The 21,504-nt window shown below is 47.1% G+C and overlaps 1 protein-coding gene across 1 annotated transcript in view; it reads left to right on the top strand.

Moving 5' to 3' along the window:
- The first annotated feature begins 382 nt into the window (after positions 1-382).
- The window catches only part of LOC142213414 (high affinity immunoglobulin gamma Fc receptor I-like), a 52,414-nt gene continuing 31,292 nt past the window's right edge, over positions 383-21,504 (top strand). The window contains exons 1-5 of the mRNA XM_075281731.1: positions 383-499; positions 2,887-2,907; positions 3,092-3,248; positions 3,367-3,621; positions 12,215-12,460. Coding sequence (XP_075137832.1) covers positions 383-499; positions 2,887-2,907; positions 3,092-3,248; positions 3,367-3,621; positions 12,215-12,460 — 796 coding nt within the window. The remainder of the gene's footprint in view (positions 500-2,886; positions 2,908-3,091; positions 3,249-3,366; positions 3,622-12,214; positions 12,461-21,504) is intronic.

Raw genomic sequence — 21,504 nt, forward strand, 5'->3', positions numbered from 1 at the left:
AATGCCCAATCTTCGCAGCAGAGTAATCCCAACTGTCCCTGCTCCCAGGAGCTGTTCTCTGGTCCTTTAACTGTCCCTCTCCCTGCCCCTCCTTCCTCCCACCATGCCCAATCTTCCCAGCAGAGTCATCCCACCTTTTCCCCCATCCCAGGAGCTGTTTTCGGGTCCTTTAACTGTCTCTCACTCTGGCCAACCACTTCCCGCATCCCAGGAGATAACAGATGAATTTCTCTGTCCTGATGCACTGGAGAATCCTCCATCTCCTGCTGATTTGGTGGTTGCCGACCTGCAACCAGCATTCCTCGGCCTCAGTGATGATGACGAGGCACAGTTGCCATCAGGGTAGGCTGTGGTTTTGTGCAGTGTGCAGGAGGAGAAGCATATGAAGGAATTGGAAGAGGAGGTGGTGGACGACGAGGCCATCGACCTCACCTGGACAGGGGTGATGTCTAGCGGGGATAGCAGTGTAGATGGGGAGGCAAGCGAAGCTCCAAAAAAGGTGGCTAGAGGCAGAGGCATGTCCAGAGGCACAGGACATCTGCTTCACAGAGGCCAGGCCAGAGGCAGCAAGGCCCTAGTTTTTCCTTGTACTAGCAACTCGCAAAAAACTTGCCCATCTTGGCCACCTCCCTCGATGGTGTGTAGATTTTTTCAACGTATATGCGGAGGACAAACTGAGTGCGTTTTGCACACTGTGCAGATGAAAACTAAATAGGGTCATTTGGAAGGCAAGCAAATGGCAAATAGGAATAATATAGATATATAACAGGCCCTGTATAGGAGATGGGCCATAACTGATGGGCCATTCACCACACTGATACAATACATAGAAAGTTATAAATATAGCTGAGAATCATGATTGGGGTCCGATTCATCACACCCCTGCACATACTATTATGTCCCACTGTGGACACCCATAAACAATTATTATACTCTGGGGTCTTTTCAGACTCCAGAATATAATAATCGGAGACCCGGGAAAATAAAAACATAAAAAACTACTGTTTCTTACCTGTCCCCCGGCTCCTACACTGTTGGCGTCCGCTGCCGTCCTTCTGCAACGACGTCGGACGTCACATGACCCGGGACGCAGGCCGGGGTCATGAGACGTCAGACGACTAGGCCGAAGCCTGCCCGGATCGTGGAGAGGTAAGTAACAGTGTTTTTTTTATGTTTCTTACATCTCCCGGGCCGCTACTCATTATACTCAGGGGTCCGAAAAGACCCCCGAGTATAATGATAGCCGTGGTAGCGGCTGTCACCGGGCCCCTAATGTCCTGGGCTCTGTGGCAGCTGCCTCTGCTGCTATGGCGGTAGTTACGCCACTGGATACCACCATGAATACAGGAACCTTCTATGCTATTGCATACCTCCCAACTTTTGAAGAACCGAAAGAGGGACAAAATGTGCGGCGCGCCGCAGCAAATTTAGCCCCACCCACTTTTGTGTTGACTCCGCCCACTCATTAATTTTTCATGTGCCCGCACACAGTATAATCCTCCTACAGTCTCCTGTAAATTATATGTCCCCCCTCTATCTCTCCCCCAGTTTCATATACACCCTTCATCTGCCCCCAGTTTCATGTCCCTCTTCCATCTCTGCCCCCAGATTCATGTCCCTCCATCTCTGCCCCCAGATTCATGTCCTCTCCATCTCTGCCCCCAGATTCATGTCCCCACATCTCTGCCCCCAGATTCATGTCCCACATCTCTGCCCCCAGATTCATGTCCCTCCATCTCTGCCCCCAGATTCATGTCCCTCCATCTCTGCCCCCAGATTCATGTCCTCTCCATCTCTGCCCCAGATTCATGTCCCCCATCTCTGCCCCCAGATTCATGTCCCCCATCTCTGCCCTCAGATTCATGTCCTCTCCATCTCTGCCCCCAGATTCATGTCCCCATCTCTGCCCCCAGTTTCATGTCCACTCCATCTCTGCCCCCAGATTCATGTCCCTCCATCTCTGCCCCCAGATTCATGTCCCACATCTCTGCCCCAGATTCATGTCCCTCCATCTCTGCCCCCAGATTCATGTCCCTCCATCTCTGCCCCCAAATTCATGTCCTCTCCATCTCTGCCCCCAGATTCATGTCCCCATCTCTGCCCCCAGTTTCATGTCCACTCCATCTCTGCCCCCAGATTCATGTCCCTCCATCTCTGCCCCCAGATTCATGTCCCACATCTCTGCCCCAGATTCATGTCCCTCCATCTCTGCCCCCAGATTCATGTCCCTCCATCTCTGCCCCCAAATTCATGTCCTCTCCATCTCTGCCCCCAGATTCATGTCCCCCATCTCTGCCCCCAGATTCCTGTCCCTCCACCTCTGCCCCCAGATTCATGTCCCCCATCTCTGCCCCCAGATTCATGTTCTCTCCATCTCTGCCCCCAGTGTCATGCCGTCCTCTCCTTCATCTGCCCCCAGATTCACGTTCCACCTCCACATTAAACTTACCTTCTCCTCCGCTCCCTCGCCGCTCTCTGCCCGCCTCTCTCGCTGACACATGCGGCTGAAGGAAGGAGCTGACACAGGTCAGCTCCTCGCTTCACCGCTGCCCGCCTCTCTCCCTGACACATGCGGCTGAAGCTGCTCGCGTGCTCGCTTCGCCGCTGCGTCTCTCTCTCGCTGACACATGCGGCTGAAGCGAGGAGCTGACCTGTGTTGAAATTGGGACATACCTCCCTCCAACCGGGACCGTGGGACATGTCACCCAAATCGTGACTGTCCCGCGGAAATCGGGACGGTTGGGAGGTATGCTATTGTACTTGTTCCCAGCCATGATGTCCTTATTGTGGACAGGTTGTCAGGCAGGACACTGCATGTATGAGAAGATAACTTAGATATAATTCTATCTCCATCTTACTAACATCTTATCATGTTCTACATTACAGGTGTCACTGCAGGACTGTCAGGTAAGAGCGCCCGTGTATTGTGTGCATGTGCTTATATGCTTATTACTATGGAAAATGTCCATGTATAATGTGATGTGTTGTAGAATCTACTGTCAGACCTGTGGTGACCTTCACTCCACCCTGGAACAAGATCTTATATGGAGACCCAATAATAATGACCTGTGATGTGGACGGCGCTGTACAGGGAGGCGTCACATATACCTGGTACTGGAACAACCAATCGATCCATACGGGGAAGACTTTTATCATTCGGTTTGCCGAGCCCACACATGGTGGGAATTACCAGTGCGTGACCAGTGAGAAGGATATTAGTGAGGAGGTGACGCTCTATGTTGTGTACGGTGAGTCATGTAATATATATTGAAAAAAACAGTCCTATGGTAGGAATACAATTTACATGGGATCACCAGACAGTAACATGTCATATACAGACTACAGCTTTGATATTTTGCTCTTTAGGTCCGTTCATCCTGCAGTCACCACCCTATATATATGAAGGAGATGACCTGGCACTGAGATGTCACAGCCGCATCGAGCATACTACGAGGGCAATAATGTTTTATAGGAACAATGAAATAATCCATTCATCTACCACTGACTGTGAATACCTGTATAGAGACCATCTAGATGTGACTGCTGTATACAAGTGTACAAGACAATTCACCATTCCTGACATTGCCAGATACAGTGATGAGATTGACGTCACTGCTCCAGGTAAACCCTCATTATCATGTATCACAACTGGACTATTTTTTTTTTTTTGTTTAAATGTATTTGTTTTGTGTTTCTTAAGGGTTATTATTTGGCTTTTACATTTTCTGTGTCAGACATGTCATCTCAGGTACGGAACATGGAGGCCGTAATAGTAACACATGGCTGTCTGATCGGAGAAATGAGAAGTATAATAAGGAGGATCTGTCACCATTCCTGATCTGCCTGTTCAGTACATACATGCATCCCTCATGTAATAACTAGAATAGAGCATTAGAGATGAGCGAACACTAAAATTTTCGAGGTTCGAAATCCGATTCGAACAGCCGCTCACTGTTGGAGTGTTCGAACGGGTTTCGAACCCCATTATAGTCTATGGGGAACATATACTCGTTAAGGGGGAAACCCAAATCCGTCTCAGGAGGATCACCAAGTCCACTATGACACCACAGGAAATGATACCAACACCTCTGGAATACAACTGGGACAGCAGGGGAAGCATGTCTGGGGGCATCTAACACACCAAAGACCCTCTATAACCCCAACATCACAGCCTAACAACTACACACTTTCCACATTCAAAGAAACCTCTATCAAAGTAGGAAAATAACTGAAAACCTTCTTTACTCCCCAAATGGATGGACACAAACCATAATTTAAGCTCAACAAACAGTAACAACCACCCCTTTAAACCATGACAACCACAGATGGAATAGGCAATGGGAAATCCTTTAGTCCTCACCTTCTCCTTTTGCCTGCGCCATCATGCACCTCTTCCCAGAAACTCCCCATCTCCCAGGCCCTTCATTTCAGGCTAAAGTACAACGCAACCCACCCACATGCCCAAGGCTTCAACGGCCTCATCTCAAAAATTCTGGCCCAGGAGATGTTGGGGTCCCGGCTTGTGGACACTCTGCCCTTTTTGGGCCTGCTGGCTACTGCGCCACCTCACTGTGCCGTCCACACTAGCACTTTTCCCCAAACATGAGGTGGTCCCTAAGTTCAGCGCTTTGCCCAAAAGATCCAAGTGACCAGCTACGAATGGACAAGTGAATGCGGACAGGGACGCTACCTTTCAATCTTGGCACAGTGGTTGAATGTACTTGAGGCATGGACCGGGTAGCAAAATGTGGTGGACTGACTTGTCTCCCCACACAACATTCCTGGGAGGAGGGCTGAAACACCACCCTCATCCTCCTCCTCCGCCGTTAAGTGGACCCAAGCTACGAGCTGGAAACGCTGCAACACTGGTGTGGGGAGACGTCAGCAGGCCGTGCTGAAGCTCATCAGCTTGGGGGACGGACAGCACACTGCCTCTGAGGTCAGAAATGCCACCCTGGATGAGATGGCAATTTGTTTATCCCCTCTGCCCCTGGGGCCAGGCTTTTTTTTCTTGTTGGAGGGCTCTGGAGCTTGCCAGCCTCCAACACGTACCATGCCTGGCCCACGTGTTCAATGTAGTGGTGCAACGATTTTTAAAATCATACCCCAAATTAGCGGAGCTAAGGGTGAAAGTGTGGCGCTTGGACACCCATTTTCCCAAGTCTACAGTACCTGGAGCTAGCCGCAATACACTCCAGCAAGGCCTACATCTGCCTGAAGCACCTACTGTTGTGCTAGGTCACCACACGCTCAAACCCTAGATACCGTATGTTGAGCAGGGTGTGTGAGCAGCAGAGACCTTTGATGGAGTTCCATCTATAAAACCCAAGGATTCCTCAAAGTCAGCTCCCTCAGTTTCTGCACCATGAGTTTCCAGGGGTGGCAGAGTTATGGCTAGAGGCAGAGATAGGGGTGATGTCTAGGGGCAAAAGCAGTGTGGATGTGGAGGCAAGCTAAGCAGCAACAACTGGGGGTACAAGCAGAGGCATGGACTGGGGTGATGTCTAGGGGCAAAAGCAGTGTGCATGTGGAAGGAAGCTAAATCAACAAAAAAAATGGGTAAAAGCACAGGCATAAACTGGGGTGATGTTTAGGGGTGAAAGCATTGTTGATGTGGAGGGAAGCTAATCAGCAAAAAATGGGGATACAAGCTGAGGCATGGGCTGGGGTGATGTCTAGGGACAAAAGCAGTGTGGATGTGGAGGCAAGCTAAGCAGGGAAAAAGGTGGCTAGAGGCAAAGGGATGTCCAGAGGCAGCAAGGGCAAAGATGCAAAACTCTCCCCTGTTTCAAGAATTTTCCCTAGGTATGCGACACATTAATGGCACCCCCTGGGCAAACTACCACCACTGAGGGGCCTCGTGTCACCAGGAGGGCCAAGTATAGGCGCATATTGCGGGACTACCTGGCCGATCCCAGCTCTGTCCTCTCCCATCCCCCTGCGCCCTACACTCATTGTGTCTCCAAGTTTGATTTGTGACTGGAACTTGCGCTGTTCGCTTTGGAGGTCCTTCCCTGCTGCCAGCGTGCTATCTGAAAGGATCTACAGCGCAGCCGGTGGCATCATCACCGATAAGTACAGCTGTCTGTCAGCTGACAGGCTGAGTTTCACCAAAATGAACAGACAATGGATAGACCCATCATATAGATGTCAGTTACATGATAAATTTAGTGCAGTTTGCTCACTTTGCAAGTCTAACATTAGTTGGAGATCTGCAGAGAGCAACCTCACCGCCTCTTGCGTGTGCTATCATTTGGAAGGCAAGCCCTGGGGTAAGTGGGTGAGAGCAAGCACAGGATAATCGTCGTTTGGCCTTGCGGCCACTGCCTCTCCCACTGTTGACAGTGCTGGCGCTGCAGTCCAGACCACCATCCTGGTCACCTCCAAATCTAACTCTGACACTTTGGGGAGTTCACCCTCATCCTTCCCTCTTCCTGCCACTTCTCCTTTTGCCTGCGCCATCATGCGCCTCTTCCCAGCAACTCCCCATCTCCCAGGCTTTACATTTCAGGCTAAAGTACAGTGCAACCCACCCACATGCCCAAGGCTTCAACGGCCTCATCTCAAAAATTCTGGCCCAGGAGATGTTGGGGTCCCGGCTTGTGGACACTCTGCCCTTTTTGGGCAGAGTGTCTACTGCACCACCTCACTGTGCCGTCCACACCAGCACTTTTCCCCAAACATGAGGCAGTCCCTAAGTTCAGCGCTTAGCACAAAGTTCCACCTGACCAGCTACACATGGAGAAGTGCATGCGGACAGGGACTCTACCTTTCAATCTTGGCACAGTGGTTGAATGTACTTGAGGCGGGGACTGCGTCGCAAAATGTGGTGGACTGACTTGTCTCCCCATACAACATTCCTGGGAGGAGGGCTGAAACACCACCCTCCTCCTCCTCCGCCGTTAAGTGGACCCCAGCTACGAGCTGGAAACGCTGCAACACTGGTGTGGGGAGACGTCAGCAGGCCGTGCTGAAGCTCATCAGCTTGGGGGACAGACAGCACAATGCCTACAAAGTGAGTCATGCCATCCTCGATGACACGGCAATGTGGTTTTTGCCACTGCACCTGGGCCCAGGCATGTTGTCATGTGTGATAATGGCCGTAACCTGGGATCGGCTCTGTAGCTTGGCAGCCGGCAACATGTTCCATGCCTGGGCCACGTTTTTAACTCATTGCTGCTAATCTTTTTAAAAAAGTACCCCAATGTTCCTGAGCTACTGGTGAAAGTGCGGCGCTTGTGCGGATAGTTTTGAAAGTCTATAGTTGCCGTCGCTAGCCTCTATGCACTCCTACAACACCGGTATCTGCCCGAACAATGGCTGTGGTGCGACATCTCCACACTGCTGGAACTAAACATATCATCTCTTGAGCAGAGTGTGTGAGCAGCACAGACCTTTGATGGAGTTCCAACTGCAAAACCCTAAGATTCGTCAAAGTCAGCTCCCTCAGTTGCTCAACCATGAGTGGCCATGGGTGGCAGACTTATGTGAAATCCTATCCCATCCATTGCAGTGGACATGAAACATTAGCATGCGCTCAGCACAACTCCGGATATGGCAGCTGCGTTCAGCAGGGTGCAGGGTACAAAACAGACCAGGCCCGAGCACCAGGAACAGGTGTTAGAAATACTGCAGCATCCGTCATTTCCTTCCAATTTTGTGGTTGTGGACCCGCCACTGACATTTCTGGACCTCAGTGAGGATGATGAGACACAGTTGCCATCAGGGAAAGCTGTGGTCATGTGCAGTTTGCAGTAAGGGGACAGTGCGCAATTGGAAGAGGCGTTGTTGGATGACGAGGCCACCGACCCCACATGGACAGGGGTGATGTCTAGGGGCTAAAGCAGTGTAGATGTGGAGGGAAGCTAAATCAACAAAAAACAGGGTAGAAGCAAAGGCATAAACTGGGGTGATGTTTAGGGGCGAAAGCAGTGTAGATGTGGAGGGAAGCTAATTCAACAAAAAAACAGGGTAGAAGCAAAGGCATAAACTGGGGTGATGTTTAGGGGCGAAAGCAGTGTAGATGTGGAGGGAAGCTAATTCAACAAAAAAACAGGGTAGCAGCAAAGGCATAAACTGGGGTGATGTTTAGGGGCGAAAGCAGTGTAGATGTGGAGGGAAGCTAATTCAACAAAAAAACAGGGTAGAAGCAAAGGCATAAACTGGGGTGATGTTTAGGGGCCAAAGCAGTGTAAATGTGGAGGGAAGCTAATTCAACAAAAAAACAGGGTAGAAGCAGAGGCATACACTTGGGTGCTGTTTAGGGGCGAAAGCAGTGTAGATGTGGAGGGATGCTAAGTAGCAAAAACAGTGGGTAGAAGCAAAGGCATGCAAAACTCTACCCTGTTGGAAGACTTATTCCTAGGTCTGGGACACATTAATGGCCCCCCTGGACAAATTACTGCCACTCAGGGGCCTAGTGTCACCAGGAGGGACAAGTATAGGCGCATGTTGTGGGAATACCTGGCCGACCCCAGCTCTGTCCTCTCCGATCCCTCTGTGCTCTACAGCCTACACTTATTTTCTCATCTTTTTTTTCTGCACTGCACATCTCTTGCCAACTTCCTTTGGGATCTCAGAAGTGGTGGTCCACTTCAAGAGATGGTAACTTCAGTGCTGGAGTTGTCAATAGACAGTGTAACGGGAGTAGCTGAGGGATCGCTGTCTTAACCACTTTTTGACACAAAATTAAATTCCAAAGCCAAGTATGGTGCAAGTATATGATGCAAGGACCCCTACACATCTGTCTCTGACACATTGGGGAGTTCACCCTCATGCGCCCTTTTGGCCTGCACCATCATGCGCCTCTTCTGAGCCACTCCACATCTCCCAGGTTTTTCATTGCAGGCAGAAGTACAGCACAACCCACCCCATGCCCAAGCCTTTAACAGCCTCATCGAAAAACTGCTGGCCCTTTAGATGTTGGCGTTTAGGCTTCTGGATACCCAGGCCTTCCATCAGCAGATGGCAGCTGGGGCACCTCCCTATGCTGGGCCTAGCCGTTACTACTTCTCTTGGTGTGCTCTCTCTGCCTTGCACCTGCATGTGTCCCATAACATCAGTCGAGCCCAGAGCTCTGCGCTTTGCTGCAAGGTCCACTTGACCACCGACACATGGACAAGCGCCTGTGGTCAGGGATGCTGCTTATCTTTAATGACAGGCAGGGTGAATGTGGTGGAGTCTGGTCCCGGGGTGCAAACTGGGGTGGCCTATCTCCTCTCCCAGGCCAAAATTCATGGCAGGAGTAGACTGAAACCCTACTACGCTGCAACCTCCACCTTCACCCCCAGAGGTCAGGGATGCCATCCTGGCTGAGATGGCAATGTTTTTTTCCCTGCTACACCTGGGGCCTGGCATTTTTGCGCCTGTGATAATGGCTGGAACCTGGTAGCAGATCTGGAGCTTGCCAGACTCAAACATGGTCCACACATGGCCCACGTTTTCAACTTGTTGGTGCCATGTTTCTTTGAAACCTACACCATTGTAGCTGATATACAGGTCAAAGTGTGGCCATTTTCGTAAGTGAGAACTAGCCTCTGCTAGGCAGAAAATATTCAGAGCACACTCCTCTCATCTTCGCACCGTTGGCTGGCGGAGGAAGACGAGGGGGATGGAGTGGCATCTGATGTCCCTGTCCCACACGAGGCTAGAGGGTGCACTTCAGTGCATCCCATTGCTTCACCACAGATGGTGTGAAGCGGAGTGGAAAATGGAGGAAATGGAAAGTGACCCTTACAGTTGGGGCCAGCAAAGGCATGCCAAGTAACACACTGGCACACATGGCTGACTTCATGTTGGGTTGCTTTTCAAGAGTCTAACGCATACTTCACATCATAGAGAGCAAATAACACTGGATTTTTGCAGGCCTCGAACCCCGGTATAGGTCTAATGTCTGTTCCTTTCTTATATTAGGGGAGAGGAAAAAAAATTACTTAAGTGATGCGTTTAGCGTACATAGACTGACTATTAATGTGTATCTCACTTAGTGTTGTTGGGGTTACACACCGTCACAACCTGGCTAAAGCTTCTATAGCTGTTAATAAAGTCAACATAACTTTACAGTATCCAAAAAGACAGCTGGTACTGACAGAGAGCAAGACAAATGTCAGCAAAAGCTGTGAGCTCTGAACACCCACAGTGACTTTGGCGTCATCATCATTATAAGGGAGCGGGTGGTAATAAATAACTTGGCAGTGCCTAAAATGCAACAAGCTTACAACTATATTTACATTAAGATACACTAATGACACTTTTTAGTAGCATGTCGTGAGACAAGCTGATAAGATCTTCCTTTGTGCAGTGCTATTTGAAATTTAATAGCTGCCTTCATTTTAATTCAGGAGAAGGTGCAGACAGATTAGATTTAGAACATGTTGTCTTCATTGTCAAAATCCTCTATATAGGTAATGGGTTTTTTGGACCGAGCTGTCTAGGAACGAGCTGGTGCAGCTCTGACAACCTGGGTGAATATGGCAAGAGCCTGAGATGTAGGGTGAATGTATCCCCAAATTATTTGGGGAATTTCCACTCAGAAACTGGCACTATATGGCAGTAGCAAGAATTGAGGGTATATGTAACCCCAATATATTCTTTGAATTCCCAGTCAGACCCTGGCACTATATGGCAGTAGCAAGAATTTAGGGTATATGTAACCCCAATATATTCTTTGAATTCCCAATCAGACCCTGGCACTATATGGCAGTAGCAAGTATTGAGGGTGTATGTAACCCCAATTCTATTGTTAGGGGACTTACAGTGTATTCAAGTTAGTTTCTGGGGTGGAGGTGGGGGGGGCACACCTTTGGAACGTGGATCGGGGGTATATAGGGTATACAGGAATACACTTTCAGTGTATTCCATTCAGGATCCTCAACACTGTGGAAAGCTGGGTTGCGCCGATTGAGCCCGTCAATGTCACGTTACACTGACAAGCTTCTCCCTGGAATTGAGGGTGTATGTAACCCCAATATATTCTTTGAATTCCCAGTCAGACCCTGGCACTATATGGCAGTAGCAAGAATTGAGGGTGTATATAGCCCCAATTCTATTGTTAGGGGACTTACAGTGTATTCAAGTTAGTTTCTGGGGTGGAGGTGGCGGGGCACACCGTTGGAACGTGGATCGGGGGTATATAGGGTATACGGGAATACACGTTCAGTGTATTCCATTCAGGATCCTGGGAAAGCTGGGTTGCGGCGATTGAGCCCGTCAGTGCCACGTTACACTGACAAGCTTCTCCCTGGAATTTAGCTCTTATAAGAGCTGTTGGTTGTCTTCTCCTTCCTATCCTATTCTATCCCTACCTACCAGAATGTAATCCCTAGCTAAATGGAGGGAAACTTCCGTCCCCAGCGAATTGCAAGCTCAGAATGACGCAAAGCTGGGCGGCGCTGTTCTTTTAAATCAGAGGTCACATGTTTTCAGCAGCCAATGGGTTTTTCCTATTTTTTTCAACGTCACCGGTGTCGTAGTTCCTGTCCCACCTCCCCTGCGCTGTTATTGGAGCAAAAAAGGCGCCAGGAAAGGTGGGAGGGGAATCGAGTAATGGCGCACTTTACTACGCGGTGTTCGATTCGATTCGAACATGGCGAACAGCGTGATATCTGATCGAACATGTGTTCGATAGAACACTGTTCGCTCATCTCTATAGAGCGTCTTTTCTTGAAAATCCTCAACGTTCCCAGTACTGACTGGTAGAGTTAAAAAGACCCTTATACATCCCCATACACGGAAACAAACACGGAACAGTGATGGGTGTCAGAATATGGCGACTCCAAGAAAATGATTTTTAATGGGTTAAATTATAGATAAAACTGTATAAATTTGGTATCCTTGGACTCGTACCGACCTATAGAATACAAATGACTTCTTTTTTTTGTCACAGACCCTGTCATAACAGACTTCCATTGGTAGTGTGAGCGCCCCTTAGAGAGTGTCTAGAAAATTTGAAAAACACTTAGAAAATTAGGTATAAAGCACGGACGCCATATTTTTCCACAAATGATGCCAGAATTCTGGTGAATATTTATTTGTGATCTACCTTATTGTCATGTGGTGGACATTAGAAAAACCTGTTCACACTTACAGGATATTTTACAAAGCTTCTTCTACTTCTGTAGAACATACAAGAATACATTTCTATCGATATTACTGGATATTATTCCCTGTCTGTGTCATTTCCATTACATGTTGTCATAAATGTGATGTTTTGTAGGATCTTCTGCCTCAGTCATAGTGACCTTCTCTCCAAAGTGGAAAAAGATCTTCACTGGAGACAACATAACAATCAATTGTGATGGGAATCACCATGGGCCATATTCCTGGTATAAAGATAATATATTACTGAAGGAAACTCAGAAGTCTTTCTATATCCATTCTGCCCAAAGACATGACAGCGGAAAATACCAGTGTGGAACCATTTATGGTCGTAGTCCTGAGGTCAGCCTGGAGGTCAGTAATGGTGAGTAGAGATGAGCGAACATCGTTCCATCAAATAGATATTCGATCGAATATCCGGGTATTCGACGTATTCAATTCCAATCGAATATGCAGTCTCTGTCTCTTTTTCTCTCTCTCTCTCTCTCTTTCTCATTGTTTATAAATCCCATCAATATTCGGTATGACCTTTGCCCTTTGCCTCCATCAGTTTTTCTCAGTACTTGCAGACAGTTTTTAGCAGAACTCAGCAGGGAGGTTGTACGTGCCGTCTTGGAGAACTAATCATAGATCTTCTGTGGATATTTCAGACTGGATGATGTCAAAATATATATACCCAGAATAAGAGCAGATACTGAGAATTACACCAGTATACACCAGGACAAAACAAGCAGTACTGTACAGTGTCTATATATACATATATTGAATAAGAGAGAAGGTACTGAGCATTACACCAGTATACAGGAGTAGAGAAGTGATACTGTGCAGTGTCCATATATACAGAATAATAAAGGAGATGCTAAGAATTAACCCCAGCATACAGGACTAGAGACGTGGTACTGTGCAGTATACGTATATACTGAATAGAGAAGGACTGAGAATTATACCCAGTATATAAGATTAGAGAAGTGGCACTGTGCATTCTCTCTCTCTCTCTCTCTCTCTCTCTATATATATATATATATATATATATATATATATATATATATCGCTGAGACAGACAGACCTATCACTATACCTAAAGTAAACCCTCCTCTGTTCCTGCTCCCACATTACCCCACACGATATGATGCCATTTCAGGCTAACGTTATATTAACAACAACATAGCACAATTTGGGAGAATTACATAGTTTACATAAACCAGGTGAACATTCTCCCCATAGTATTCAACCCCTTCAAGTACGTACGTTTTGTTACCTCTGGAATACTCGCAATAGGAAACAAAGAAAATATAAGATAAACAAGACACTCAACATCTCCAAATTTAAAAAAAATATATATATGCAGGTTTTATTAGAATAAAATTGACATATAAAATTACATCCTATTAATATTATAAATGTGAAAGTTTGTGAGTTTGTGGGTTTGTGTGTTTGGATGTTTGCATGTTCGGATGTTTGTTCCTCAATCACGGAAAAACCGCTCCACCGATTTGGCTGAAATTTTCCACAAACATAGCTAATACACCCGATTGCGCAATAGGCTACTTTTCGTCACAATAGCGCACATACGTTTGTGCCAGGACCCCCACAAAACCCAAACTCACACCACCATCTCTGCAATCTCACACACTTTGGACCATAGCAAGCCACAAAATTCATATTGCCCTCTACAGCCTCGCCCCTAACCCCACACAATCACATATACATATACTTTACCACTTTGCCCCTCACCTTAACGATACTCTAGGAGGCTCTCTTTAACGCTCCGGAGCAGCCATGTTTGCCGACCCCCACCGCTCTGACAATCCGCGACACCGCCCACCCATGTCAATACCCCTAGGCGGTCTAATAAATGCAAAAAAAAAAAGTTTAAAAAAAGTAAAAAAAAATATAAAAAAAATAAATAAAAAGGATTCAAAATTCAAATCACCCCCCTTTCACTAGAACACATATAAAAGTAGTTAAAAACTGTGAAACACATACATGTTAGGTATCCCCGCGTCTGAAATTGCCCGCTCTACAAAGCTACACAAATATTTTTCCTGTTCGGTAAACGCCGTAGCGGGAAAAATGGTCAAAAGTGCCAAACCGCCATTTTTTCACTGTTTTGATTCTGATAAAAATTTGAATAAAAAGTGATCATAGCAATAACATTTCCCAAAAATAGTAGAACTACAAAGTACACCCGGTCCCGCAAAAAAAAGACGACCTATACATCCCCGTACATGCACGTATAAAAAAGTTACGGCTGTCAGAATATGGCGACTTTTCAAAAAATAATTTTTTAACACAGTTTTGGATTTTTTTTAAGGGGTCAAAATGTAAATAAAACCATATAAATTTGGTATCCCCGGAATCGTAACGAAACACAGAATACAGGGGGCATGTCATTTTGGTTGCACAGTGAATGCCGTAAAACCAAAGCCTGTAAGAAAGTCGCAGAAATGCATTTTTTCATCAAATCCACCCCATTCTGATTTTTTTCCCTGATTCACAGTACATTAGATAGAAAAAATAATGGAGGCATCATGAAGAAAAATTTGTCCCAGGAAAAATTAAGACCTCATATGGCTCTGGGAGTGGAGAAATAAAAAAGTTATGGGGTTTAGAAGGAGGGGAGTCAAAAACGAAAATCAAAAAATGCCATTGGCGGGAAAGGGTTAACTTCAAATACCTCTGTCCGAAAGTCACTATGTAAAGTTTCTCACAACACTGTATAGCAGCTCAAATACACAGTATTGCAGCTCAATACTGAACACAGTATTGTACCCCACAGTGGCCCCTGCACACAGTATTGTACCACATAATGGCCCCTGCACACAGTATTATCCCCATAGTGGCCCCTGCACACAGTATTATGTCCCACCGTGGACACCCATAAACAATTATTATACTCTGGGGTCTTTTCAGAGACCCAGGGGGACCCGGCTTCTACGCTGTCAGCCGCCGAAGTAGTCCATCTTCAATGACGTCAGACGTCACATGACCCGACGCAGGCCAGGGTCATGAGATGTCAGATGACTAGGCCGAAGCCTGCCTGGATCGTAGAGAGGTAAGTAACAGTGTTTTTTATGTTTCTTACCTCTCCCGGGCTGCCGATCATTATACTAAGGGGTCTGAAAAGACCCCTGAGTATAATGATAGCAGCGGTAGCGGCTGTCACCGGGCCCCTAATGTCCCGGGCCCTGTGGCAGCTGCCTCTGCTGCTATGGCGGTAGTTACGCCACTGATTCCATTTGTTAATTACTAGAGATGAGCGAACACTGAAATGTTGGAGGTTCAAAATCCGATTCGAACAGCCGCTCACTGTTCGACTGTTCGAACGGGTTTAGAACCCCATTATAGTCTATGGGGGGAAATGCTTGTTTCAGGGGTAGACATTCGATCAAATTCTACTTACCAAGTCCATAAGTGAGGGTCGGGCTGGATGCGCAGCATCCCCGCATCCTCTTCTGGCCTTGAATGCACTCTGCTAGGCATCGGGTATGCGCAGTCAGCTCTGCCCAGGCCCGATGCCTAAGCAGAGTGAATTCAGAGCCGGAAGAGGACGCGGAAACGCTGCGCAGGGAGAAGACTTCTAAAGGTAAGAGAAGAACCAGCGTTGATTGGCAATGTATAGCATTCTGCCAATCAACTCTGGTTCTGCTTTGAATCCTAACTTCGAACAGCTAGTAGTGTTCGATCGAGTACAAGTATTTCGAATACCGTAGTATTCGAACGAATACCTACTCGATCGAATACTACTCGCTCATCTCTATTAATTACGTCAGTAGGCACTTATATTCATCATCTAGTGCTGGGTTTTTGTGCATTTGTTGTGAGTTAATAACGTATATATATATCATCTTATTTACATTGAGTCACACATCCCATGTATAATTATTATGCATACCTCCGAACAGTCCCGATTTCCGCGGGACATTCATGATTTCGGTGACGTGTCCCACGGTCCCGGTTGGAGGGAGGTATGTCCCAATTTCAACTTAGATCTGCATCCAGAGGACGCAGATCTGAGTTGAACACATACCCGGCTAAAGCAAGGAGCTGTCACAGTTCAGCTCCTTGCTTCGCCGCTGCACGCGGTCTACTGGCTGTGTAGACACGATATGATGACGTCACATCGCATCTACAATTGTGTGCGAGAGAGAGAGGCGCGAAGAGAGCGGCGGGGAAGCGAGGAGAAGGTAAGTGTAATGTGTACACTGAGGTGGAACGTATAACTGGGGCAGATGAAGGAGAGGACGGCATGACACTGGGGGCAGAGATGTGGGGACATGAATCTGGGGGCAGAGATGGAGAGACATGAATCTGGGGGCAGAGATGGAGGGACATGAATCTGGGGGCAGAGATGTGGGGACATGAATCTGGGGGCAGAGATGGAGGGGACATGAATCTGGGGGCAGAGATGGGGGGACATGAATCTGGGGGCAGAGATGTGGGGACATGAATCTGGGGGCAGAGATGGAGGGGACATGAATCTGGGGGCAGAGATGGAGAGGACATGAATCTGGGGGCAGAGATGGAGGGACATGAATATGGGGCAGAGATGGAGGGACATGAATATGGGGCAGAGATGGAGGGGGGACATGAATCTGTGGGCAGAGATGGGGGACATGAATCTGGGGGAAGAGATGGGGGACATGAATCTGGGGACAGAGATGGAGAGGACATGAATCTGGGGGCAGAGATGGAGGGACATGAATATGGGGCAGAGATGGAGGGGGGGGCATGAATCTGTGGGCAGAGATGGGGGACATGAATCTGGGGGAAGAGATGGGGGACATGAATCTGGGGACAGAGATGGAGGGACATGAAACTGGGGGCAGAGATGGGGGACATGAATCTGGGGACAGAGATGAAGGGAAATTAAACTGGGGCAGAGATGGGGGACATGAAACTGAGGGCAGAGATGGAGGGGGGACATAAAACTGGGGGCAGATGAAGGGTGTATATGAAACTGGGGGAGAGATAGAAGGGGGACATATAATTTACGGGTGACTGTAAGAGGATTATACAGCGTGCGGGCACATTAAAAATTAATTAGAATGGGCGGCGTCAACACAAAAGTGGGCAGGGCTAAATTTGCCCCGCACATTTTGTCCCTCTTTCGGTTCTTCAAAAGTTGGGAGGTATGTTATTATGTACTATATACTTTACTACCAGGAGATGTGATTACCCATTTTTGTGCTGACCTCTTGTGGGAACATTCCTGTGCTGATGTCTGTCAATCTTTTTATCTTATTGTATATGTAATTTTGCATGTAAATTTTATTCTAATAAAACATGTGTATGTATTTTTTCAATTTGGAGATGTATTTTCTTTGTTTCCTATTGTAACTTTATTCGTCCAGGCACCATCTGCACATCAAAGGACACAACTGGTGACTAGGGTTGAGCTATCAGGTTCGGAAAAGATCGGATTCCAATCGGCGATCGAGTAAATTTCATGATCGCGTTCTATATTCCGATCCCGATCTTTTCCGGCGGGATCGAGGTCGGAGGTTATGTTCCCACAATGCTTTGCTACTGGCCAATTATTGTGGGAAAAGCTAACATGATGCCTGAAAATCAGGCACCATGTTAGCTATGGGCAGCAATGTGATTGGTTGTCGGTAGCATCATCACACCCTTCTATATAAGAGCAGTGATGATGCAGATGCCACCATTTTGTTGCACATACTAGCTAGAGAGAGGAGCTCAGTTGTAGCTAGAGAGAGGAGCTCAGTTGTAGCTAAGGTCAGTGTAGGCAAGTGCTTAGCTGTGCTAGTGAGGGTCTCATTTTCAATCTTATACTAAGAAAAAGCTTCTTCTGTCAAGAAGGGAGCTCTGTCCTCAGACTATATACCTTTAAGAAAAACGTATATGTTTATTTCTGAAAAATCAGCGGCTGTCCCCATCCAATAGGCAGCTCTGTCTTCAGACTATAAATAACTTTGAGAAAAGAGTATACTTTTTTTCCCCTGAAAAACGGAGAGGCTGTTCCCATCAAAAAGGGGAACTCTCCAGTCACTCAACTAAATAAAATCTGCTTTTTTACTTGAAAGTTACTATTATATTAAAAAACATGCCCTCCCAAAATAAAAAAGTAAACGGACCCAACAAAGGTGCTCTGGCCAGTGCTCAACCACCTGTCGGCAAAGGGAAAAAACAGGCGTTAGCATTGCGTGTGTGTGGCGAATCCGGTATTCTGAATGCTGATAAGCCAGTCCACAGACAACTAATTACTTCATATATTGAAGCATCTTCTTCTGGAAGGACTTCCTCCTCATATTCCACTGAACGAAGCTTTGGGTCATCTGCTGTGCCAAATGTTCAATGGGCATCCAGTTCACCACCTTCTAAATTACTCTGTCACACAAATTTGGCAGAAGCTGAGGGATCTGCTGCATTATTTGATCATTCAATGTCCTAGTTCACAGATATACAGCCGCCATCTGATGATGATGAAACACAAATTCCAGATGCGGCTCCTTCACCATCATCCAGGCCAGTCCATGTGTTAGTGTGGAAGATTATTCAGAAGAGCCAGTGGATGATGACTATGTTGACAAAACTTGGTCTCCACGTGAAGAGGATCAGGGAACTAGTTCTGATGATGAGGTTCAAAGTTCGTTTGCCAGTGCCACCAAAACATCCTCCAATTAATGCACAAATCCCAGTTGTAACACGAACACCAGTAAACGCTTCTCCTGCTGGCACTCTGTAACCCAAAGCGCCTACACGTGCTAACCTGAAAAAGAAAGGCTCCAAACAAACTGTGGAGTTATATTTCACCAAAGATGAAAATGACCCAACGAGGGTGATATGCAAGACTTGCAAGCAGTCACTTAGCCGAGGAAAGGACACTAGGCACCTCAATACAAATGCTATGCCTAGGCATTTGAAATCTTTACACCCATCACTTTTTAAAATATTAAATCAACAAGAAAGTGAAGAGAGGGATGTGTCTGTGAACATTGACCCACCACGAGCTTTGGCTAGTTCTTCAATCTACTTGTCCAATGCCAGTGCCACATACACACCAACTTCATGTGCGCCAGGCAGCAGTGCTGGACACCAGTCAAGCAATTTGTATAAAAGAATCACAGGAACCACTGGCCAAAGAGCCACATATGAATTTCGCATGCCAATTTCTCCAACATGTTCCGCTCTTTCTGGCTCTAATATTCAGCCCACCCTCCATCAATTAATGGAAAGGAAAAAACCTATCCAGCCACACATGAGCGTGCTAAGCTGCTTACCTCCAGTATTTCAAAACTACTGGCCTTGGAAATGGTCCCTTTCCGCTTTGTGGAATCAAAGGCTTTTTGCTCCCTGATGGCCCATGCTGTGCCCCAATATGTTGTACCCAGCCACCATTACTTTTCACGAAAGGCGGTCCCTGACTTGCAGGAACATGTCAAGCAACAGATAAAGCGTGCCCTAAAGCAATCTGTTAGTGCATGTGTGCATTTGACAACAGACACGTGGACTAGCCAGCATGGGCAGGGCCATTACCTATCTCTGACCATACATTGGGTCAACATTTTTGATCCTTGTCAGAATATGGACGACAGTTTGTCGTCTGTTCTTCCAACCCGAAGGAGGGTCCTTTCAAATTTATTGGGGGGTCCAACTTCCCCTTCAACTCATTTGGAAACTTCATTTCCTGAGAGTTCCGGGGACGGAATGAGTTCCACACCAGAACTTCCATCACATCATGGGTCTGGAAATGCACCTAATTTGTATTGTCGTGCTAGTGGGTGAAGGCAGCAAGCAGTACTGAAATTAATTAGTTTGGGGGAACTGACTCACACTGCTGAAAACATCAAAGAAGCAATAATTGCTGAAACTGAGTTATGGTTTGGTCCGCTAGACCTCAAAATAGGCAACGTGGTCTGCGACAATGGTAGACATTTGGTGGTGGCCCTGAATTTGTTCCCATTGACACATATACCTTGCCTTGCGCATGTATTCAATTTGGTGGTGCAAACGTTCTTGAAACACTATCCCAATCTTGCACCCCTGATTGACAAAGTATGAACATTGTGTGCCCATATACGGCAGTCCAAGGTAGCTTCATCTCTCATGGCTCAGTTTAAGCGCAAACACCGCTTGCCCGTTCACAGGCTCATATGTGATGTGCCCACCAGGCGGAATTCGACATTGAATATGTTGCAGAGGTTTGTCGAACAGAAGCCAGCAGGAATAGATCTTTTGATGACGAGAGGAGCCCGAAGTACAAATGTTGCCCCAGTAAACCTCCATCTTATGGCTGTGGAGTGGGCACAGCTGCATGACGTCTGTTTGGTTCTTCAGTGTCCAGAATAAAGCACAAACAACAGTGGTCAGCACAAACAACACCAGCGTCAGCATGAATGTGCCACTTTTGTACAGATTGAAGGACAGTCTCATAACTTTGAGGGATCAGGTATGTCCAACAGAGGAGGAAGAGGAGATTTTCTTGGAAGACAGCCAGGACTTGGAAGACCAACATGGCCACCATGACTCCAGGTCAGGACGGATCAGGCAATGGTTGGAGACTGGGTCACAGACTCGAATAGCCTGTGTGGGTACTTATTCAGAGGAGGAGGAGGAGAAGGATGAGGACAATTTGGATCAGGAGATTGATGTCACTGTGGAGGAGTCATTCCAGCAGTCCCAGTCAACAGGCATTGTGCGTGGATGGGGGGATGCAGAAGAGACTATAGTCAGCTTAGATGAGTTGGACAGTCATGAATCTCCACCAGGTACGTATCATTTCATGCTTAATTGTCTTCTGGAAGATAAACGTGTAAAAAACATCCTGGCAGATCCTGAATACTGGGTGGCAACCCTACTTGATCCTCGCTTCAGGGATAAAGTTCCGGGCTTCATTTCCATCACACCACAGGCTTATAGGGATATCGATATGAATCATCAAACACTGTTGGACGACTTAATGGACACATTTCCTACAGAAAGCAGTGAGTCAAGATCATCTCCAACTCCTGCACAACTTTCACAACGCCGTGGTGGTCCCAGAGACAGAAGCACAGCCCGTTGCAAGGGAAGTGTAGGCTTAATGGCTAGTGCTTAGCTGTCTTTGTTGAGGCCACTACACCAACATTAAATGTAGAGGTATCAGACCGGAGACAGCATTTTTTGTTGCAGGTGCAAGACTATATGAAAACGCACATAGACATCTTACCACAAGAGTTGCTGGAGTACTGAGTGTCAAAGATGGAAATGTGGCCTGAACTTGCCCAGTATGCCCTGGGGTTACATTCCTGTCCAGCAGCTAGTGTGTTTTCTGAACGACTGTTCAGCACTGCAGGTGGTGTTGTGACAAGAGCTTCGGACAAGACTCTCGACTGTCAATGTCGATCGCCTGAGTTTTATAAAGATGAACTAGTCCTGGATTGAGAAGGGCTATAGCACACTGTT

The sequence above is a fragment of the Leptodactylus fuscus genome, chromosome 7, assembly GCF_031893055.1.
Source record: "Leptodactylus fuscus isolate aLepFus1 chromosome 7, aLepFus1.hap2, whole genome shotgun sequence".
In the NCBI taxonomy this organism is placed as follows: Eukaryota; Metazoa; Chordata; class Amphibia; order Anura; family Leptodactylidae; genus Leptodactylus; species Leptodactylus fuscus.